Source organism: Neltuma alba, unplaced genomic scaffold, assembly GCF_004799145.2.
Source record: "Neltuma alba isolate B1F8T4 unplaced genomic scaffold, ASM479914v2 tig00012667_pilon, whole genome shotgun sequence".
NCBI classification, from domain to species: Eukaryota; Viridiplantae; Streptophyta; class Magnoliopsida; order Fabales; family Fabaceae; genus Neltuma; species Neltuma alba.
In genome coordinates this window covers 52,920-74,045 of record NW_021637100.1, presented here as the reverse complement: position 1 = coordinate 74,045, position 21,126 = coordinate 52,920, and the positions used below count along the sequence as shown (strand labels likewise).

The following is a 21,126-nucleotide window of genomic DNA, read 5'->3' as shown; positions in this document are numbered from 1 at the left end:
TTGAGATTGTAAACGAATTGTTGCAATAAAATTAACAGGGGTAAGTAGGTAATTTCACAATTAGAATTAATTACACACAGGTCCCTGGGGACTTTAGAATCATTTCGCGATTTCGTGGGACCTTTTTATATTAATTGTGCTCTGTGAGACCTGAGTGTAATTTTTTCCTTAATCTTATACAATATTTAATGAGATGCCATATCTTGAGATATATTATTCTGCACTCTGTGATCCCCTTCCATGATATAGACATGAATTATTATTTTTTTAAAAAATCAATGTAATCAAAACATTTTTATCTCTAGATCTTGTAATCAAATGGTTTTCCTCCTGTACGGTCAGTAAGAGTGCTAACACAACAGAGTTATGTTATCTTCAATTCTTAATATAAAAGTTTGTTAATATTTAATTTAATCTTAAATACAAGATTTTAATTCATTATATCTTTCAAATTTATCTATTTCTTTCCTATAATCATTGTAGTAGTTGTATATGTTTACGGTTTCATTAAATGATAATTCTAATAACTAATCACATGATTAGTAAGGATATTTAGAAAATACAATACATATTTATTACAAATAACAAACTTAGTTAATTTTATTAATCTATTCAAATTAATTAACTATCTTTTATATTAAAGATTATTGTACCAAGTCCAAAACGAAAGTGAGCATGAATAGAGTAAAATTAGTTATTTAATTAAGAGATAAAATATATAAGAATTTTGCCATAAATTTCAAATTTAAGAATATCATTGTCTCACTATTTTTCACTATTTGAACACAACAAGCACAAAATCTAAAAGCCTCTAATGAGCAATTGCAGCAAACACAATACTACTAATGCGTAACGATGTCGCAGCAAATCGATTACAAACATGACACACTCTCTCGAACGCATTTCATTTTATTTTTAAAATTATAAAGACAGACGTCCAAGCCCACCTCGCCCTTACAGAAGCTTTCACGCTGAGCAACAAGTTTTATTTTAGAAGAGAGGACAAGTTGACAGTTTGAAACAACCCGAGGCGATAACGTTCTTTTACCAATGTCACTGTTCAAGGCACAATTTTGCAGGCTTTGGCTTTGTCTATCCAAGTCAAGAAAGAATTCTTGGAGTTCCTGAATCCCAAGAAGCCATGCTCTTTGGCCTTGTTCATGCTATCTAACACCGATTCAACACGCAACATAAAATCAGCAAACCACCAGTTTCCGACCTCTTCCAGCTTCGTCGGCTGCAACTGATTCTCTTTCACGATCTCATCCCATATCAGGCCTTTCTCCTTCATCATCTCCGCCAACTTCAGATCCGAACCTTCTTCAATTCCATATTCTTCAATCCCAAACTGTTCAGCCAACACCTTCCACAAATGCTTCCACTTAAACACATCACCGTTGTTGCAGTTAAAGGCTTCGTTCCTTGCATATGGGTCCACCGCTGCCCATATGTGTTGTTCTGCGATCAAATCAGCATCCGAAGCAACAGAGTAACACTCCCACGCAGCCTTAGTGCCCGGAAATTTCAAGGGAACCCCCTCGTGCTTGCAAATGGCCGCATACACACAAAGCGTGCTTAGCAGGTTCATCAAACTATAAGGGGAGAACCCGAATATCGCCTGAGGACGATGAACGGACCAAGACAAACCCTGTTTCTTGTCTACCTCTTCAAACAGAATGTCCTCTTGGGTGTAATAGAAATTAGGCGCGTTGAGTCGGGGCAAGTCCTCGGTGAAAGGTGTATCGTGGATCTGTATCTTGCCATAGAACTCGAATGCACCAACATAGTGTTTGACCCCGGTTTGAAGGCATATGTGACGGAGATTTGGAGCATTTGGGATGACGGCGCGGAGGACGTTCCTGAGCATACGACCATTCACCTCGCAGTTCTCGGCCTCCGTGGGTCGGCTGATCCAGGACACAAAGAAGATGTGAGTCACATCGACCAGTCCGGAGAGCTTGGCTTCGACGTCGTTTGGATCGGAGATGTCGCACTGAATATATTGGATGGGATGATCGGCGTTCCATTTGGGTCGGGAGCGGCGGGCGACGCCGTAGACCTTCCATGGTCCGCCGGGTGTGTCGGCCAGAGGTAGGATCTCAGCTAGGCTATTGCCCACGATGCCGGTAACGCCAATCACAAGAGCCACGCTGGGCTGTTGGCCTTCAAGGTAACGCCAATGGCTTGCTGGGGAGCGCCACCAGGTCATAGTTAGGGAGATGATGGAGAGGGAAGTGACGGTAGTTAAGTCAGGCAAGAGAAAGAGACGAAGAAATCAGAGGGAGGGAATGTGCAATGGATCATGGGGAGCGAGAGGCTTTATATATATCTGAAAGTAGATGCCCCTATGACAGCAGCCATGACATCTATCGGCAGCGACTAATGGACTCTCTTTTACTTTGTGACTTTGGGTGTTGCTTTTGCTGGATCCCATATGTTGAACATCTTCTTCAATATCCCAAACAAATGTTTATATAAATACGGCGTTTTCCCCTTTTACGAGTATATTCTGTGAAATAGAATCGTCCTTTTATGGTATAATCAGGAAATAATAACTAGAGGATTGGTGAAAATGCTGTGCGAAAGAAGGGAAAAGATGACGTCGACTGTGTATCGCGTGAGATGGTAAGAGGTCAAAACCCTGTGAGGAGCCGTTTCAAATTATAATATGGTGGCGTCTCATGATTAATCTCCATATTGTTATTATAGTGTGAAATCTGTTCAAAGCTATTTATTTTTTCACCTTTTGTGTAAGAAAATAACTCACACGCCATCATATTTACAGAAAGACTGAGCCCATACAACATTACATGTAAAAAAAGAAATGCTTAGTATCATTAGATCATACAACTATTTTATTCATTTCTGTTTATTACATACGTTTTTAATTTGTTCTCTGCGAATACGAGATGAACAATGGAAAATCAAAAGAAAAGGACAAAAAGATAATGAAAAATGATCGGGGGAATGTAAAAGAAGATGAATAAGTCAATTCTTATCCCTGGAATAAATCAAAAGACGGCGATGTCATTAAAACAAAAGGCCGGAAAAAGGGGTCTTGCTTTCCTCCTCAACTTTTACAATCCTTTTTCCCCACCTCTACTCAAAACTCCGTGGTTTTGAAAGTGAAAAATAAAAGCTGGTACTTTTAGTATTTTTCAGTAACATTCAGTATTCTAAAATAATTTTTAATATATTTGGCACCTAAAAATATTTTTTAGTAGTACCTAGTATCGAGCAAGTTACAATCTGAATTATTTTTCCAATAATACCTGTATCTTAAACTAATTTTTAGGGTATCTGGCATCCTAAAATTATTTTTACTTAACATGGCACCTAAAATTATTTTTCATTAATACCCAATATCTAGCAAGCTGCACTTTGAATTATTTTTTCAGTAGCACCCCGCATACTAAACTAATTTTTATTACATCTAGTACCCTTTATTATTTTTTTACTATTAATACCCGATATCCTAAAATTAGTTTAAAATATTGTGTTCTATAAAAAAAATATACCACAGATCCAACTTACTAGATACTGGGTGTGTAATATCCTAAGTTTTATTTAGGTCCAGAAAAAATTCAAAAAATAATATATAATTGAAAAATAATATAATATAATATTATAATATTTTATTATAATATTTTTTTTTTAAAAAAAAGTCCAACTTTCCACCGTCCACCATCGGTGGAAAGTTGGGGGCGGCAGTGGAAAGTTGGGGGTTGAGTTTGAAAAACCCCCTCTCTCAATAAATATGTGGGAGTGTTATAATATTTTATTATTTTTCAATTATATATATATTTTTTTGAATTTTTTTTGGGTCTAAATAAAACTTAGGATATTACAGGTGTTACTAGAAAAATATTTTAAGATATTAAATATACTAAAAATTATTTTAAAATATTGGATGTTACTAAAAATACTTAAAGTGATAGATATTGGTTTGAAAAAAAGAGAGTTTGTTTCTAGTTTTACACTCAAAACGGTGTAGTTTTGTAGAGGAGGAGAAGAGGACAGCAAAGTAGAGGAGGAAAGCCGGTTGGAAAAAAAGGGGGCAAGAAAGAAATATATCCTAAATATTGCTCTTATCTCGAGTTTCATATATAAATGTACACAAAATAGTATCATTTGCAAATTTGCAACAGTTAGCCACAATATATATACTGCTTATACTGTTCAACTCTAATTAATTATGACTAATATTAAAGTAAAGCTCAGGCGTTGGCAAAAAAAAAAAAGTAAAGCTCAGGCAGGTTTAATATTATCAAACCACATCATTACCTGCCACAATAAATTATGAATATTGCACTGAAAAATAGCAACTTACGCACAGGCACAATGCCTCTAGTAGGAATAGTAATACAAGCCAACGTGCAATTGCAAATTGCCTATTAGCTCATGACAGGTTAAATCTATATGAGTTGGGTTGAAAAAATTTATTTAAAAGCGGGTTGGTTTTCAGCCAACTGTAACCTATCAAGTGGGTCAACCCGCCAAAAATTTTTTGCTTTCTTTTTTTTAAATAAAAAAAATCTATTTTCAATTATTTTTTATTATACAATATTCAAAAAATATATAATAATATTTTTGTTTTTTCTTGAAATATTTGATTGAAAATATCAAATAAATTATATAGGTATTTTTTTATTTTTTAGATAGTATAGGGCTAAGGTGCGCCCAGCACCCTGAACTATTTACCCAGGTGCGTCTAGTGACATAAAGTAATTTTGGGTGCATCCAGTGTCCTAAACTAATTAAAATGGTGCGTCTATATCCCAGGCTAACAGAAATGTTATGTTTAACTGTTACTTTCTTGACTCAGCTTAAAGTTGACCCCAGATATTCTAAATGGTACACATATGGACATTTGATATGTATTATTCTTACTCAAAATTGAATTTATTTCCTTCCTCTTCTTCTAAATAAATTGACTTTTGAGTAAGAATAATACACATCGGGTGCCCATGTGTCTATCATGTAGAATATCTGAAGTCAACTTTAAGTTGAGTCAGGAAAGTAACAGTTAAACATAACATTTCTGTTAGCCTGGGATATGGACACACCATTTTAATTAGTTTAGGACACTGGATGTATCTAAAATTACTTTAGGCCACTGGACGCACCTAGTTAAATAGTTTGGGATGTTGGATGCACCTTAACCCTAGAATATAATATATAATCTTATAATTATAACAACTAAAAAATTTATAAAAAAATAAAAATAAATAAATGTGGGTCAATCAACCAACCTGTGGTAAGCTACACGTTTGACGGGTTAAAAGACTTGTTTACTATCGAATTGATTTTAGCCAACCCTATCCTGTAAAAAGGTTGGACCCGCGGGTTAAACACATAAGAACTCAGCCATTATAATTTCACCATTTCTTTTAACCAATCATACCGTGTCATGTCTGCAAGTTTTGTAGTTAGTAGGGGCTTATGAAGTGTGCGAAAAGTTTTGGTTCAAGGCACTGCAGCTGCCATTTAGGATATTTATTTGAAGAAAAAGTGTTCAAAACTAAGAACTACACAAAAGCCGACGCTTTTGCGAGCCTAATTGTTAGTCTGTGCAGCTAATAATTAAGAAGAAAGAAGCAAGAGCAGCATTATATTAAAGAGGCAATGTGGTCCTCTTTCATGATTCCCTGCTGCGTAGTGCAGGGCCATATACCATATGCGCGACTCGCAATTAAATTCTTACCACTTCACACGGTTCGTGGAATACATTATCCATTGTAGAGCCGTACGTTGATCGAGCGGGTTCTAGTTTATTCTACCTGGAGCTCGCCCACTTAGATCGGCTAACTTCTGCTCCACCCACACCAGCTTTCGTCCCGCTCCTCGCTACTTCCATCTTTCTCCTTTCCCCTTCTTTTGCGAGAAGGGCTTGTTCAGCGATGGTGGACAGACCTGGCAAAAGTTACCGACAAATTTTAGACAAAGTGATTGACCTCACTTGTAGAGTTATTAGCCCCAACTTTGCGGGCGCCATGCTAGGTTAAACAAGGCCAAACTTGTTCAAAATCGGATGAGATCCACCGATGCATTACTTTTGAACTTTAACTCTCTTAGTTATATAATAATATATGATAAAAACCTGCAGGGTCATGTGAACTTACCGGGCATGAGACCTCTGCTTTTCATCAGCATCGTACGGACATGTGGTCGCCCTTCATAGTTGCTCTCACGACCATTAGATTCTTTTGTCTCTTCCACCACTGACTTGCAGTGTGTTAGTGTTACCTTTGAGCGAGCAGGACCAAAAAGCCATGTGGCATCCATCTGCTTGCACAACATGCGAGCAGCGTGGTACGGAATCTTGATGCACCCGTTCATCAGCATTACGCAGTCCATGAGGCTCTCTTTGGCCATCCCTTTCATGTCATAAGCCTGTGATCTCCTCCAAAGGCTCTTGCCGTGTGTGTTTGCTGGATTACACAGGCTAAGAGCTCGGGTTGAGTCGCTGATGGCTGAATCTGGATCTCTCAGCACCAGATGACATTGAGCCCTATTGCTATAAAGCACCATTCTTTCTTTCCTGTACCTCACCGGGCAAAGATCTAGTGCTTCAGTATACCTCGATACAGCTTCTTCTACCTCCCCTAACCAGAACATGTGTTTTGCTTGTTGCTTTATTGAACTTATCAAAACCATTGTTTCCTCTAGTTTTTCTTCACACACGAGCTTCTCCTTGTTCCTTCTGTCCACTTCCAAATGAAGCAGTTCCGGCAATGGTTTTGAAATACCACGTTGATTATGTTCCAGAAGGAGAACCCTCATGATTGTTTCACCTACGTTGGATCTATCTCCAAGATTTTCGAGTTCAATCAAATCAATGAGATATGAAACTGCGAGATCAATGACTTTGCACCTCGTCTGTGGGTCCTTGAGAAGCAATAGAAGGCAGTCGATACCCAAATATTGCCAATCGTCCGAAGATCTTGACAGGTTACCCAAAGTGTGGATAACTTTAGGCGACTCAGCAATATTTTTCCTTCCTATTTTGCTATAGCACAAGATTCTAATCAATCCAACCCCAGCCGGTGACGTGTAATTCATTATTCCACCCCACATATCACACAAATCTTCCAGGAACTCCAAATCACCGATGAGATTCACAGACCTCTCTTTGCAAGCAAAGCAATTTAACAATTGAAGAGACCAGCACTGAAGCTGGCTAGCCCATTCCTCGGCCTTGCTATTCTCCGTCTCCACGCCCCCAATACCTCTTGTCAACAATTTCCTATGGTACTTGAGCCTTTTGTTTACGTCCTTCAGCCCTACAAATTTAACGAAAATCACTTCTAAGCATGTAGAAGCCAAGTTTTTCGCCAATTTTACCAACTCTTGTTCGTATTCTGCTACTGCCTCAAAAGTACTCTCATAGCTAGCCAAGTGTCCTAGTGCTCGAACAGCAACTCTTTGCTCAATCCAACTCATCTTTCCTCTTAGGAGCTCCATTAGTTGCGGTATCACGCCAGACTGCACAGCAATTTGGGCATACTCCTCCTTGTTTATGGTGTAAGAACCAATGATATGAGCAGCATAATAGGGTGTGTATATGTTTTGGTTCGTAAGAAGCCAGTTTCTGTCCTTCATAGCTTTGTAGATGAGATTGGCCATGCACTTGAAAATGCCAAGGGATGGAAACTCTGGGTCATTGGGTTGGTTCATGGCAATATGCCACAGTCCACTCAGCACCAAAACATGCTCTTGATTATCCCTAAGATGCATCTCTCTGAAGAACTTCCCTAGTTCTGCTCTTTTGAGGTATGTGTCTGCTTCTTTCACGGAGCAAAAGAAACAGCATGGCCTAGTGCAAAACTCATCCCGGTCAGACTCGTCGGAGATATCGTGGCTGGTCTTATACGGAGTTTTGGTTATGGGAGTGATCTCTCTTTTCTTCTTCACAAGGGAATTCATGGTTGCTTCACCCATATTGAAGGTGATTGGATGTTTTCTGAAACAGTAGGGTTTAGGTACTTTTGAGAAGATCCAGCGGGATTTAAGTTATAATCAGGGGAAAAGCCAGATGACGTGGAAAGACCTAGCGGCGTTTATATAATTAAATAGCAGGATTTTGTAATTCGGTACCATTGAAGCAGCCTCCATAAGAAGGATTGATATTTATCTCTTAATGTTTTATCCAATTCTCGTTCAAATATAGAACTTTGGCATGCATATCAATGTATGGCCACTACAGAACATCCTATTGCCCACCAGCTAGCTTCAGCCACTAATTTACTACGTGTGTCAAAAACTTTTGATGCAACGTATATGAAGCAGATACTCAAAGTCGAAAGATTGACAAGGTGATCTGATCGTGAAACACGCTTATGGTTAATTACAATATATTGCAGACCAAAATGTAAGCGTAGCCACACGAAAAATATTTACAGACAGTCTATGATCCATAATCTTCAATAGATCTAGCTTTTCTGTGATACAAGTACGTTATTTTACCAGTTTATACTTTATATATGCTGTGCTTCACGTATCAGATAGAGGGGGTGGTCCTCATTTATGTCGTCTATGTATGAAGAAGTTCATCCCCCAAGTACTCTTTTAAAGTTAAACCACTGAAAAAGTGTTTTTTCCGCCTTTGGATTGTGTCTGACGACTTTCCATGCTTCTGCATGTCCTTTCTGGTCCAAGGAGTTGTTTTGTCCTCATGTGAGAAAGACAAAGGGATCAAGTTACACCAGATTGTTCACATTTCCTATGCAAAATAGTCATTATGCTGTCCAGCATCTAGAATGTGGGTTAAGTTCATTTGTCAATGGCTCTAATATTCTACTCCTAGCTATGCCTATGGTGTAAAGCACTTGTTTAAGCAAAAAGCGCAGAAAATTCGGTTAATCTTGAAAGTTTGCTAAGATTTTACCTTACCTTTAGCCCACAATTCTCTGGTTTCTCGAGTTAAAGTTTATGACAGTTTGAAATGCAAAGTGGCCGGGAGAGATGAACCACTAAGCTGCTAAAAAGACGACGAGGGACCACATTTTCAAAATGGAGAACAAGCTCCTTCAAAGCAGAAGCAGAGAGTGGTCCCGCGCATGGTTAATCTTAGCACCTTCGAATAAATAAATATGCCAAGATTAAAAACACATTTAAGTACAAATGGTGTTGGTCTCAAGAATATGCGGTTGCCACAGGTGGAAAGCAGAACCAGTTAATCACTTAAATTTTATTGTTTTCTTCTTGGGTGTGTTAGGTATGGTTTTTCCTCTTTGAAAAAATTTACTTTGTAGAATTAAATATTCATTAATCAATAATCAATCTTATATTATTCGTAAGACATTAATAAGGCAGCTCAGCTTAAGAGGATCATTAACACTATATGTAGTATAAGACTGGCGCGGAAGCTATCCATCCTCGAATGTGTGATCCGGACAGGTCAGATCCTATGCACCATGCAGTGACTAAGAAACTCAGTGTGCTTGAGTTGGGCTGGCTGGTATTGGGTCTTGTTTACACTATTCATTTCCATACCCCACAACGACAAATCCAGGCCTGGATCAGATGGTGTGTTTAAAATAAGATAAAAAGAGAAAAAGGTTATCCTGTCTAATGAAGAGGATTAATTTATCACAATATGACAATCAAAATTGAAATTTTTACTGAAAAGATGTCCATATTTAGTACCTTCAATAAAAGGATACCTATGAGCAACAAGAAGAGAGGGGGAAGGTGTATAATTATATTGATAAGTTATGAAATCCTATACAAAACATTTTCTTCCATCATTCTCTTAAAATATATAAACATATCCATGATAAGAAAACTTTACTTTCTAGTGATTGCTGTTTCCTATATGAATACATGCTTTGATCTTTTTCCTTTTCTTTTGTTTTCTTCGTTGAAAAGACGCTGCACTTATTCAAGTAATAAGATTCATTTAAAAGTTTGATACCTGCTTAAATAATACGTTTTACATGCTTTTGTATTCATCTTGAATGAGAGAAAATACAGAAAAAGAGCTCAGCCATTTCTTGTAATCCAAGCACACTATTGATGAACGGAATATATAGAGTAGTACAATTTTATGATAAAAATCACATTTTTCTTCATATCTTTTTCATTGGGATAATTTGATTTTTCTTTTCTTGCCTATGCAAGCAAAATTGAATAAAAAAATCATAATATATTATAGATTTCTTGCCTAACAAATCCAACTGGACAAAATTACTAGTCCTCCAGTCCTTAAAATTAACCTAATTAACTAATTTGAGTTAAATTAGTTAATACAATATTTGTTTAAACTATTAGTATCTTCCTTAATTTCTTTCCTCCCTCTCCTATTTCATTATCGTTAAGAGAATATTAATAGAATTGATTTAGAAAGAAATCTATAAACATGTGAAATAGGTTTTATATATATGACAAACATCAACTACCCAATTAGTTCCTATATTAGGGACCGAAGCATTATTAATTAGAAACATTTTCTCCGTGCATAGTATAAAATTTGGCACATGCCATACTGCTCGTAACTTCTGAGTAATGCCACCAATAGCCAATTATCTTTTATATATTGCCAATTTTTTGTCTTTTTTTTTCCCTGTACGTATGATATGAGATTCGGGATCTTTTTGACCAATAAGCAGGTCCTTAATCCCATGAAAAATTATAAATTCCCGAGTGTTTCAGGCATCGTGCTACAGCTTAGAGGCTGCATTGGCATTTAGTCCCACCCCGATATTACAACAACAAAATGATCGTAATTCGTAGTTCAGGCGCAAGCGAGCAACATACGTTTGCAGTTCCGCGATATAGGGTTCATTGGATCCTTGGCACGCTCGGTAAATGACGTTAGGGTCGGGTACATAACACAGACTCGTTCTGATGAATTGCTTGTTTAAAAGAAAAAAGGAACATAACCATTACATTATCATGCTAGGGAGAGAAGAAAAGGGCCGAGAAATTTTGAAACGACATAGATACTGTTCTTTTCCTAATAAGAAATGTAGTTCTACTAACGTAGAAGATGTTACAACTGACTAGCAGACTGCAATTATATACGTTCCTTAAAACGCAAAACTGTTGCAGGACAAATTCTACTTTCCTATGGCAATTTCCATGAAAGATGGCAGAAAATTCCCTTGGAAGTATCACCACCATTTATATAACTTACATATTAGCGCCTTGAAAACTAGTCAAAAATTGTCAGCGATGAAGAAGAGGTTATAACTACTGGAATTGATCTCCCAGCATCACGAATGAATGCTTTCACAGAAAGATCTGCAGGAATCGTGGCTAATAAATGATCAGCAGATTCCCGATTTCGCATATACGGAAAACAAGTGGAAACACAAGCTTTGTTCTGCTTAATTGTCCACCAAAAACCCAGAGTACCAAAATTCACTTTTTGGGAACCTTTACTGATCATTTCTATATACAAATTTGAAAAGGTAGTGATCCTCAACAGAAAACTCCACTTGATAACCCCGCTGCTATCTGATCATATACCTCCAGAAACTTGTCAGTCCAGCTTCAAAAGTGTTAAGACTAGAACCTACGCTATTCCAGACCTGTTCACTGTGAGAGTACAGACTTCTGCTCCGCTAAACATCCACTGTCCAGTTAATGTTGCGGACACTGCTTTCATGAGATTTGTGTAGTTGTGCAACTTTGGCATTGTATGCGGCTGCTGAAACAGCAGTTCTCACCCTTTGACCTTGGGGTAGCTCACAAGCTTCACTCATAGATGCAAACCTTAGCTCAGCTGGAGGAATGAAACAGTCCAGTGAAAGGCCGGGGACATTGAATGCCACTTCCTCAATTGTCCATGCTTCTTCCATCCTGGTTTTAGTGTGGCTCATTGCTGTTTCCCCAAACCTGAAAAGCGTTACTACAGACCGACCTGAGTGAGCAATCATGATCCCCTCAACAGGCCTGTAGTCATCAAGAAAAGAATTTATCGTGGTTTCCCAATAAACTGCATCCCCTCCATTGTTTTGAATACGTGTCAAGTGTGAGTCCTCCAAGTGAATGAGAAGTCCTGTTTTCTGACTGAAGTACCCAAATAAGACATGCCTTATGATTTCAGCTGGGCCTTCACTCCTGGCTTTCAGAGTTGAGGGATCTGCACAGAGTTTGAGGATGAAACAGTCTTCTCCATTTTTTCTTCTCCCCAATGCATCTGGCATTGATGAACATGCTTGCAGTTGTTCTTGGGTCAAGACCCTGTGAACAGAAAGAAAATCTAGGTTACCAAATTAAGGTGGTGAAATGTAGTTGTCAACAGGTAGGAGGAATGAGGCACAATATGTAGGTTCACCTGAAGAGCCCGTCGCAGAGGCCTAACTGGTCCCTTGGCAGCATGTGCACCCAGCCATGGTGTGTGCCGCCACACAAGTTTCCCATTGCAACCAGCATGAACCTTGCTGCCACCAAGAGCAAGTTCCACATACCACATATCTGGATTCATTTGCCATAAGACAAATCCACCCGATTCTGCAGCCTTGGAGGAATTCCGACTCTTCATAACTTTGTTAGCTGTCTCAAACTCCCAGGCTATCATTCTCACCTTTCCCATGGCATAAGCATTAGTGATGGAATTTTGAAGCTTTTGCCCTCCAGAAGCAGCAGTGTATTGCTGCAATATGTACTGGGCAGAAGAAGTTTCCTGCAAGAACACTCAATTAGATTGTAACGTACCCCGAAGACCTTTAGAAGTGCAGGAACAGAAACAATCAGAAAATCCACACCGCTTCCTCTTCCTTTTTATTTACCTTCAATTGACACTCGCACACAAGTTCACTCAAAATAGACAAAATAATCTCCAACAGAAGACCAGGCAGGCAGATGGCTAATATAATAGGATTTTAGCCCTATTTACCGCACACTGTTATCACAAATTAGTTCCCAACTTATTATGAACTGCGAAGATGTGGGAAGAAGTCCGGTAATGTCCTGAACCAAGAATAAGAGAAGGGAAGAAAGCATGTGTTTAAAAGTAAAGTTCTTCTAGCTTGGGTAGATATCAGAAACATGATAAAAAAATTGCTAGATTCATCCGGCACTCAAGTTCATCACTTCATCTTCCATCCGGATGTGAAAGCACTTCTGAAATAGAAACGAAATAAGCCTTTATTTAACGTTGATTGCGATGGACGAAAGCGAGGACATGAACGGGGAAGATTAGGCGCTACGATAAGCTCCGACATGTGCATAAATTTCTCAAAATATAAATGAAGGAAGGGGAAAATATACGAGAAGTGGAAACTCACAATGGGAATGTCTTTGATGAGGTGACGGATCGGCGGTGAGGAAAAATCGCGGTGGAAACATGAACGGGGGCGAGTGGAGCCCCCAGGGACGCCTAGCAACAATCTCAGATCGGACCTCTTACAGGCGGAGGAGGATGAAACAGAAGGTGTCCTGGCGAGTGGGCCCTTCATCCAGTGTCCCCACCGTCCTTCGCCTCTGGAATCTTCAGCATCAGTGCCATCAGGACCCTCCTTCAGCGGCGACAATGCTTCGGCCGGCCTCAAGCTTCCCGATCTCGCAATGAACAACTCGGGTGGCGGGACATGGTGCTTCTTCCTGCGGCGAAGCAAACTCGACATCGGAGAGGCAGACCTTGCCGGACTCTTGGCCCTCGACCTTGCGGGAGACAACCCCCTGACCACCTCTTCTTTAAGCGCCGAAAAGAACCCCTGCTTCCTCTCCATCTGACACGTTTAAGCTCGCGCTCAAAAACCCAGAAGCAGAGAGTGGTGAAGGTACGAAATTGCCGCGTGAGTTGCGAGGCTCAGCAATGGAAAAGGTCGAGAAGGGAAACAGTGAGCAGAGAGCCCACTGAAAAAAGAAAAGAGAAAGCAAAGAGTGAGAAAGTGGAATGAAAGTATGCGTAGAGAGAGCGAGAGGATGGCGTTAAGGAGAAGGAAATAAGGGGGTATCGGATCTGTAAGTGAAAGAGCAAGTGGAGACAATCATAAACAATTAAGAGAAGAAAGGGAAAGACGAAGGAGGGAGCAGCCGCAGATTGTTTTGTTGTAGTTGTGAGGCGGGTGAGGATTGTTGAGAGTAGAGGTCGTTAGAGTCAGGGGGAGCATGGCGAATACGACAGCTAGTTTGACGACAAAACCGGGCCAGTTGGTGTACCTCAGATGCCTGACATGGGATTGGATTAGAGCGGAGATCATCAAATGCAGGGCAAACGGCGAAGCAGCGCGCGCGCCGTACAACGGTCAACAGTGGCCTCGTACGGTCAAACAGAAATCACGCTTCACAAGCTAACACCATGATTTTGGAATACTTTTATGTGCACACAATGCCCATCAATTATGAATGCAGTCCTGCGCCCAAATCCCACCCGTTCCCCCGCATGCGCTTCTATTACACGCATTATATTCTTTCCTTCATCTGTCCTGCTTTTTTTGTTATTATTTATTTTAAATGCAACTATTTAACACCGACCTTCACTCATTCTTTCGTTCATTAATACTCACATTCTTGTTCCCACTCTCGAAATGAATGCGCATAATCAAATAATTCGATCCTGACCTCACAACTGTGGTTGCTGAGGGAATGAACCAATAATTGGCAATGCAATAAAACAGAGAGAGATTGCATCGATGACATACATCGTTCTATTGTCACGACACATAGATAGAAATTGACATGCGACACATTATTGTTGTTCTTGGTTTTGTGAATTTTGAAATAGAGATTGGTTTGACAGGAGGGACGCGTCTCTACAGTGTTGCGGAATCAGAAGTTGCGGTCACTAGTCACTATGGGAAAAGAAAAGGCTAAGTCCTGGTTAAGAAGAACTGCTTTCAAAACATAATCCCTTGGAATTGATTAAGAAAGTATTGGAACGGGGAGAGAGTTGTTGCGCGCGGGAAGGTACGGGTTTCCTTATAGGTAAACCGCGTTTGCGTAATGTAGCGGAAGAACCCAATTGAGAAAGATGCCAACCACCTTGTTTGGTGAGGAATGGGAAGAAAAAAATACGGTGGAAGCTAAGTCAGACATGTTTGTTCCGGTTCTTGCTGGGTTCAAATGTTAGGTCATTTTGTGAGGAAATTTCTCACTTGAAGATTGAACAAAGAAAGACTGGTGGATCCACGTCCATAAATAGGTCCATTCATGGGTATGAGTTGGTGTGCTTTGGCTTTTGGGTGGGGCTGCAACGTAACCAATCCCCACTAGAGGTTCTTCTTTTTGACCCTTAACTGAGCATTTTTGCTAAAAGACGTCCTGTGGGCACCACCCCTGCCTTGGCTTTTTTCCCAGCACTCCTCCTGATTGCCTCGCTAATCACGGGCTCTTCTTCCCACTCTTTTCAATGCGTGCGTGTGTACTCTTGTTTACCTACTATGTAACAATCTAGTTCTTTTTCAACTCATCACCAATACGGACCACCTTCCTTTGGATTGCCTGGTTCATTTTCCAGGGGGAAAAAAAGAAGAAAAACTTCACTTTGCTTCTTCTGCTGAGCAATGCCTCTTTAGTCTTTCACATATCTTGACGGCTGATATGCACAGTAGTTGGCCCATGCATGGTCATGGGATTAATTGTCAAAATTAAAATAACACATGATTACATATAGAGTGAATCCACCTGAGCTGATGAGGTAGGTGGGTTTGTGCGCATCTCCAGAACCTAATCAAATTCATATATTGGTCATAAGAAAACACATACTGGAGCTGAGGAAGAAACAAAAGCATATGGACACGAGATGTTGTTATGGTGATAATGCAGGGAATACGATGCAGGAATGGAGGGAGAATGAAAGGGAGGCGCCAATATATGGGAGGGGGGAGGCTGATGAGTAGAGTTATGATTAAAACTTAAAAGGAATACTTCATGATTCCCACGCCCAGCACGGGGACTCCTTTTTCCTACTCCTCCTTCACTGATGCTCTCTCTCTCTCTCTCTCTCTGCGCTATTCTTTTTGTTTTAATCATTCCAAGCATACATCACCAACATTATACTAAATCATGCAACTGTCTCGTTATCCTGTGTGTCTGTATAATTCCTCGATCAATATAAGGTGCATCTTTCTTACGCCTACCACTCTCATTATACATGTCAATCTGGGCATTTAAAATTTTAGGCTGGGAACAGATATTGGGGAATATGAAATCAATGTCAATTGGGGAAATTATTCATTTGGTTGGTTGGATGTGATTCTCTGGAATATATCTGAGCGGCTCCAGCTTGGTGCTCCTCCACAGACCTTCACATGCAAGTCCCCTGCCACTACAGACACCAAACCTGCTGCCCCTTCCTCCATCAAAATCCACAAATTAACAGCACCAACTTTAAATGCAAACAAAAATAATAATAATTGAAAAGTTCAGGATGGAATCTCACTGTGCTCAGCTTTACACCTGGACAAAGATTCATGCCGCCTCGTTCCTCTCCTTTTCTCTGATGCCTGGCATTTTTTTATAGCCTGTCCAAGAAAAATTCATACCATATTTTTTCGGGAAATGCTAACGCGCCCAAACACCAGGGCCCACACTCTCCGTATCTACCCTGAACTGCACAAGGATTATACACACTATACCTGAATCTGGACAATTGTCGTGTTTAACCATATCTTGATAATGTTAATGAATAATCTTATATTTAATATTGCCTAAACCATGAATACATTAAGTTTAAATGCTATGAATAACGTGCTACAAGTAGACTAATTATAGATTTACCCAATGAATATAATGCAACTAGCGAGGCCTGGTGTACCTAGATTTAATTGTCCCGTGGATGTGTTTATAAGGCATACGCTGTTTTTTTTTTTCTTTTTTTGCTTTTGAAAAAAAAAAGAAGAAGCTTGTTTACCCATCTAACCCCAACCAGAGCTGGAGCGGCACGAGGACGACACCGAGGGGCCCATAAATAAAATGAACTTACTCCCAGCACTAATCGGGCGCCGGACTCTTCGTCGGTCATAAATTCAAAGCATGTTTAATACGGATCCGGTAGAGTTGGGCCGAATAGGCCCAAAACAATACTGGCCTTGCTCATCATACCTTGGGGGCTCATGGATCGAATTCGGGCTGTGGGCGCCCCGATGGAATGGACAAACACATGAATACTAATTAATGGTAGCAGATAAATTCGTCAGAGGTTTGGAGCCCGCTGTGGTGGCGGGGCTCAGTTGCAGTGCCACAGTACCACACGTCCCCTGAACGATAAAAATGAACCTCCTTATATTCTGGGATTTAATTTCAATATTTCCACACACACAAAAAAAAATCAAAGATCTTACTATTTGGGGAAAAACCATATTTAGAAGCAATATTAAATAGGCCAATTAAAAGGTGAAATAATAAAAAAGGGAACATATTTTGCTGGGTGATTGCAATCAAAGAGGCCACGATATTTTGGCTGGGTGAAAAGGGACAGGGAGTTTTTTTTTTTTTTTTTTACTAAATATAGGTATTCTCTTATGGGAAACAATTCTATTTGAAATATTATCAAACACTAAATATGAATACTTTTAGAATAAAGATTTGAACATTAGTTGGTGCCACCGGCTAAACCTTGGTGAAAGAGGAACCACAGCTAGTTGGCTAGGAATTGGGGGAGTGGGGACTGGGGAGGCCGACAGAGAAATCCGGAGGGATGATGATGATTCGGGTTACTATGGTTTTTAATGTGATGTGGGCCGATGGTGCAATGCATTTGTTTGGAAACATTATGGCCAGTCCGTCCTCCCTACTCAAATGAAGTAAAAAGTGTGCCCATCATTGATGCTTTCTCTGTGTCTCGCTTTTCCTTTTCTTCCCGCAGAGGCACTCTCTTTTTCAATGGAAGAACACCGTACTTGCCTGTGCGTTAATCATGTCATTATTACATATGTTACGGAGTCCGTCAATAAAACCTAAAACGGGATGCCCACCAACTGTTTTTCATGCCATTTCATAAAGCAAGGTTACACGTGGGGCTCAGATTATCGGACCTTCATCCTGCCTCATCAGCGAGCTGTTTATATGCGCGTCTTTATTTCAAACCCAAAAAAAAAAAAACAAGAGATTAGCAGGAGAATTACAGTGAGGTTTATATAAAAAATTACAAAATAAATCACAAAGTTATTATTTCTCACTCTCTGAAAATTGCCATTACAGACTGCTCAGATGGTTATTGGACCTTTTAGTAGTTATTTTTTATGGGATTTGATTGTAATTCTTGCAAGATTAGCAGGGAGGTCAAGTGACAGGATGACTATAAATCACGAATTCAATCGCTTAATCTGCGAGCGCATGAAGAAAACATGTGCATAAAGTAATCTGAACATCTCAACAGATACTTTAAAAGCCTCATAACACGCTCGTGGGGCTCAGATTATCGGACCTTCATCCTCAGATTAATCTCATATCTAATATAAAAATTTTATATTTAGAACTAAAAAAATATTTAATAATTAACAACAGTCAGTGTTGGTCGAATTAAAAAATGGCCATGTATTCATGATGCATGAACATCAACTCTTATTGAAGCTTTATAAATAGAATAATAATAATAATAATAATAATAATGCCGACAGATCACGTGAGCCAGAACCGACTTGAAGGCCAAAACGGCGTACGAGGGAATCCTCCCTTTCCCAGAATGCCATTTCAATCCTTCTTTTCCTCTCGGAGGTGTTTCCTGGGTTCTCTAGAGCCTTCTAAAGGGCATTCAGTCCTGCCCTTTTGCCAGTTAAAAAAGCAAGCGCTTTAGCCAGCCAGCTCTGCCTGTGTCCCACCGACGCGGGCTGGATCATCGTGGATTATTTTGTGCAATTTAAAAACGTTTTTATTTGCAAAAAGATTATCTAAATCCTATACGATAGAAATTATTTACCAAAATACTATATAAAAATTATTCACACCAAGAACAATTTCAATTTTATAAGGAAATTATTTTTATCAAGAATAATTTTATTTTCACTTTAATTTTTTTTTCATCATATCATTCCATCAATCTGACAATTATATTTTTTAATAAAAGGTGAAATTGTTTATGTTAGGAAAGATTTCACTTGTTCTCACTTTTCCAATGTGACATTTATAGTGAATGGCATGAGAATTGTTTACAAATTAGTTTTTAGCTTCTATGTTAATGATCAGAGATATTAACATTTTTCTATCATTTTTGCAAGATCAAATTAGATTACTATCAAAAAATTTAAGCAATGCATAGTTAACAAAGAAATTTTCTGTACAAAAAAAACAATTTTAAGATTAATTAAGGGTAATAGTATTTTTGGTTCCTCAGATTAACTCTCATTTTAGTTTTGGTTTTTTAAATTTTAAATTATAAGTTTTGATCATTCGAGAGACAAAATAATCTGGGTGTTTATTAAATTATAAGTACCAATATTTTAGATGAATAGAAATTTGAGAAATCAAAATCTATGATTTGAAACTTGACAAATCAAAACCAAAACGAGAATAAACTTGAGAGATCAAAAAAAATATTAACCAATTAATTATACTACATTTAATCATTAATATAAGACTTAGTTAACTATTTAAAAAAATTAAAAAAGTTAAAAAAATATTTAATTATAACATATATTACATGACTTTTGTAAATTATTTATATGTGTGATTAGATTATATATCACTTTATAAATCAAGTAAAATGATCAAAGTTAAGGATATTACATTATTTAATAGGATCATGCCCAAATTATTTTTCGGCTCATTTACAACATGGTCTCGTTATGCTTTACTATAATCATCATTTTCATTGCCTTTCCATATATATATATATATATATATATAAAAATTGGTACTAAGATCAAATTGAATTACTAGAAAAAATTAAGTGCAATGCATAGTTAATGAGAATTGAATATCCATGCATAAGGGATTGAAGTGAGGAGAAGAAAAACAATTTTTTATTCCCTTGCTAGTTACTGAAGATGCTAGACGAGAGAAACGACAGAAAAAGTGAGAATGATTTTACTCTTCGAAAAATATTTAAAAATAATTTAAAATTTTTAAATTTTAAATTAAAATTATTATAAAATACGTTTTCATTTACTTTTTGATGTAATTATTTTTTTACGAATATAATAACTGATACTGATTTAAATTTTGGAATTAAAATTTTGAAACTCAACAATTAATTTTTTGAGTTTTTTTCACCATTTTTATTAAAAGAATAAAATTGTCAAAGTGATATAATGAGAAAAGAGATTAAATTGAAAGCAAAATTATTTTTGACAAGAACGGTTTCTTTGTAAAATTGAAATCATTATTGGTAGAATGATTTTAAGTGTAACATTTTATTAATTTTCACCGTATAATGTCTATACTATACGTCAAATTTGTTTACTGTTATCGGGTTTTGATAAAAATGCCGAATGTATATTTTAGCAACCATAGGATTGGTATTCCTCATCAATCCAAATTCAACACTGTGGAGTGTCAACTTTTATCTTAAGATGTGATGACTATATGCTCGCCTTCCCAGATTCTTTTTCCGACGTCGGTGGTCCTTTCTTTTACTCCAGTTTGGCGTGTTAGGTTCCTATTCTTAGCTCATCCCCTCCTCTCTCGCTCTCCATCCTTCTAAACCATTTTTGGAGCTTTTATTTAAAAATTAAAATGCAACTTTTTTTTTGTCGGGAAATTGCTAGCTAGTGGAAGTGACAGAGTCGAATTAGTTGTCAACCTAGTAATTGTTTTGTCGTGCATGCTGGCCCTGCCGGGTCCAGTTTCCTACCAGCCTTCCCTTTTTTCTTTCAAAATCTCGCAATTAAATTCATATCACGTAGGGGCAATTAATAATTTACTCCTCATGAAAAGGGGTCCTTGGTAAAAAAAAAGAAAAAAGAAAGGGGTACAAGGGCAGGTAAATCCAAAAGCCAGAAGAAAAATCAAGGGCCAGCTGTGCTTGGGTTACAACTTGTTGATAAGTGTCCAATAAATCCTCACAGTAACATATTCCTAACCCCTTCGCCCACTCTCCTCGTTTCATGCTATAAATAAGCCCTTCCCCTTCCTTCCTCATCCACATCCTCTGTTTCGGTCCTTCTTTTCAAGATGAAGCCAAGCTTCGCGACTGTGCTGGTTCTGTGCCTTTTCCTTGAGCTTTTCTGTTAGAGGATGAAGCTCATTTCTCCTTCACTCATTCAAGATAAAGAGATTTAAACTGATGTGTTTGTT

At 38.3% G+C, this 21,126-nt stretch overlaps 2 protein-coding genes and 1 pseudogene across 2 annotated transcripts; all 3 read right to left on the bottom strand.

The window, feature by feature from the left end:
- Positions 1–733: 733 nt before the first annotated feature.
- On the bottom strand, positions 734–2,238 carry LOC114729737 (3-oxo-Delta(4,5)-steroid 5-beta-reductase). The gene has a single exon (XM_028916768.1). It carries the CDS (start codon positions 2,207–2,209, stop codon positions 1,061–1,063), a length of 1,149 nt encoding a protein of 382 aa, XP_028772601.1. The 5' UTR covers positions 2,210–2,238; the 3' UTR covers positions 734–1,060.
- Positions 2,239–5,776: 3,538 nt separating this feature from the next.
- Positions 5,777–7,926, bottom strand: LOC114729738 (uncharacterized). The gene is made up of 2 exons (XM_028916769.1): positions 6,123–7,926; positions 5,777–5,913 (listed from the first exon to the last, which is right to left on the bottom strand). The coding sequence occupies exons 1-2, from the start codon at positions 7,924–7,926 to the stop codon at positions 5,777–5,779; spliced, it is 1,941 nt and encodes a 646-aa protein (XP_028772602.1).
- A 3,026-nt stretch (positions 7,927–10,952) lies between these two features.
- On the bottom strand, positions 10,953–14,263 carry LOC114729736 (uncharacterized; annotated as a pseudogene).
- Positions 14,264–21,126: the final 6,863 nt, after the last annotated feature.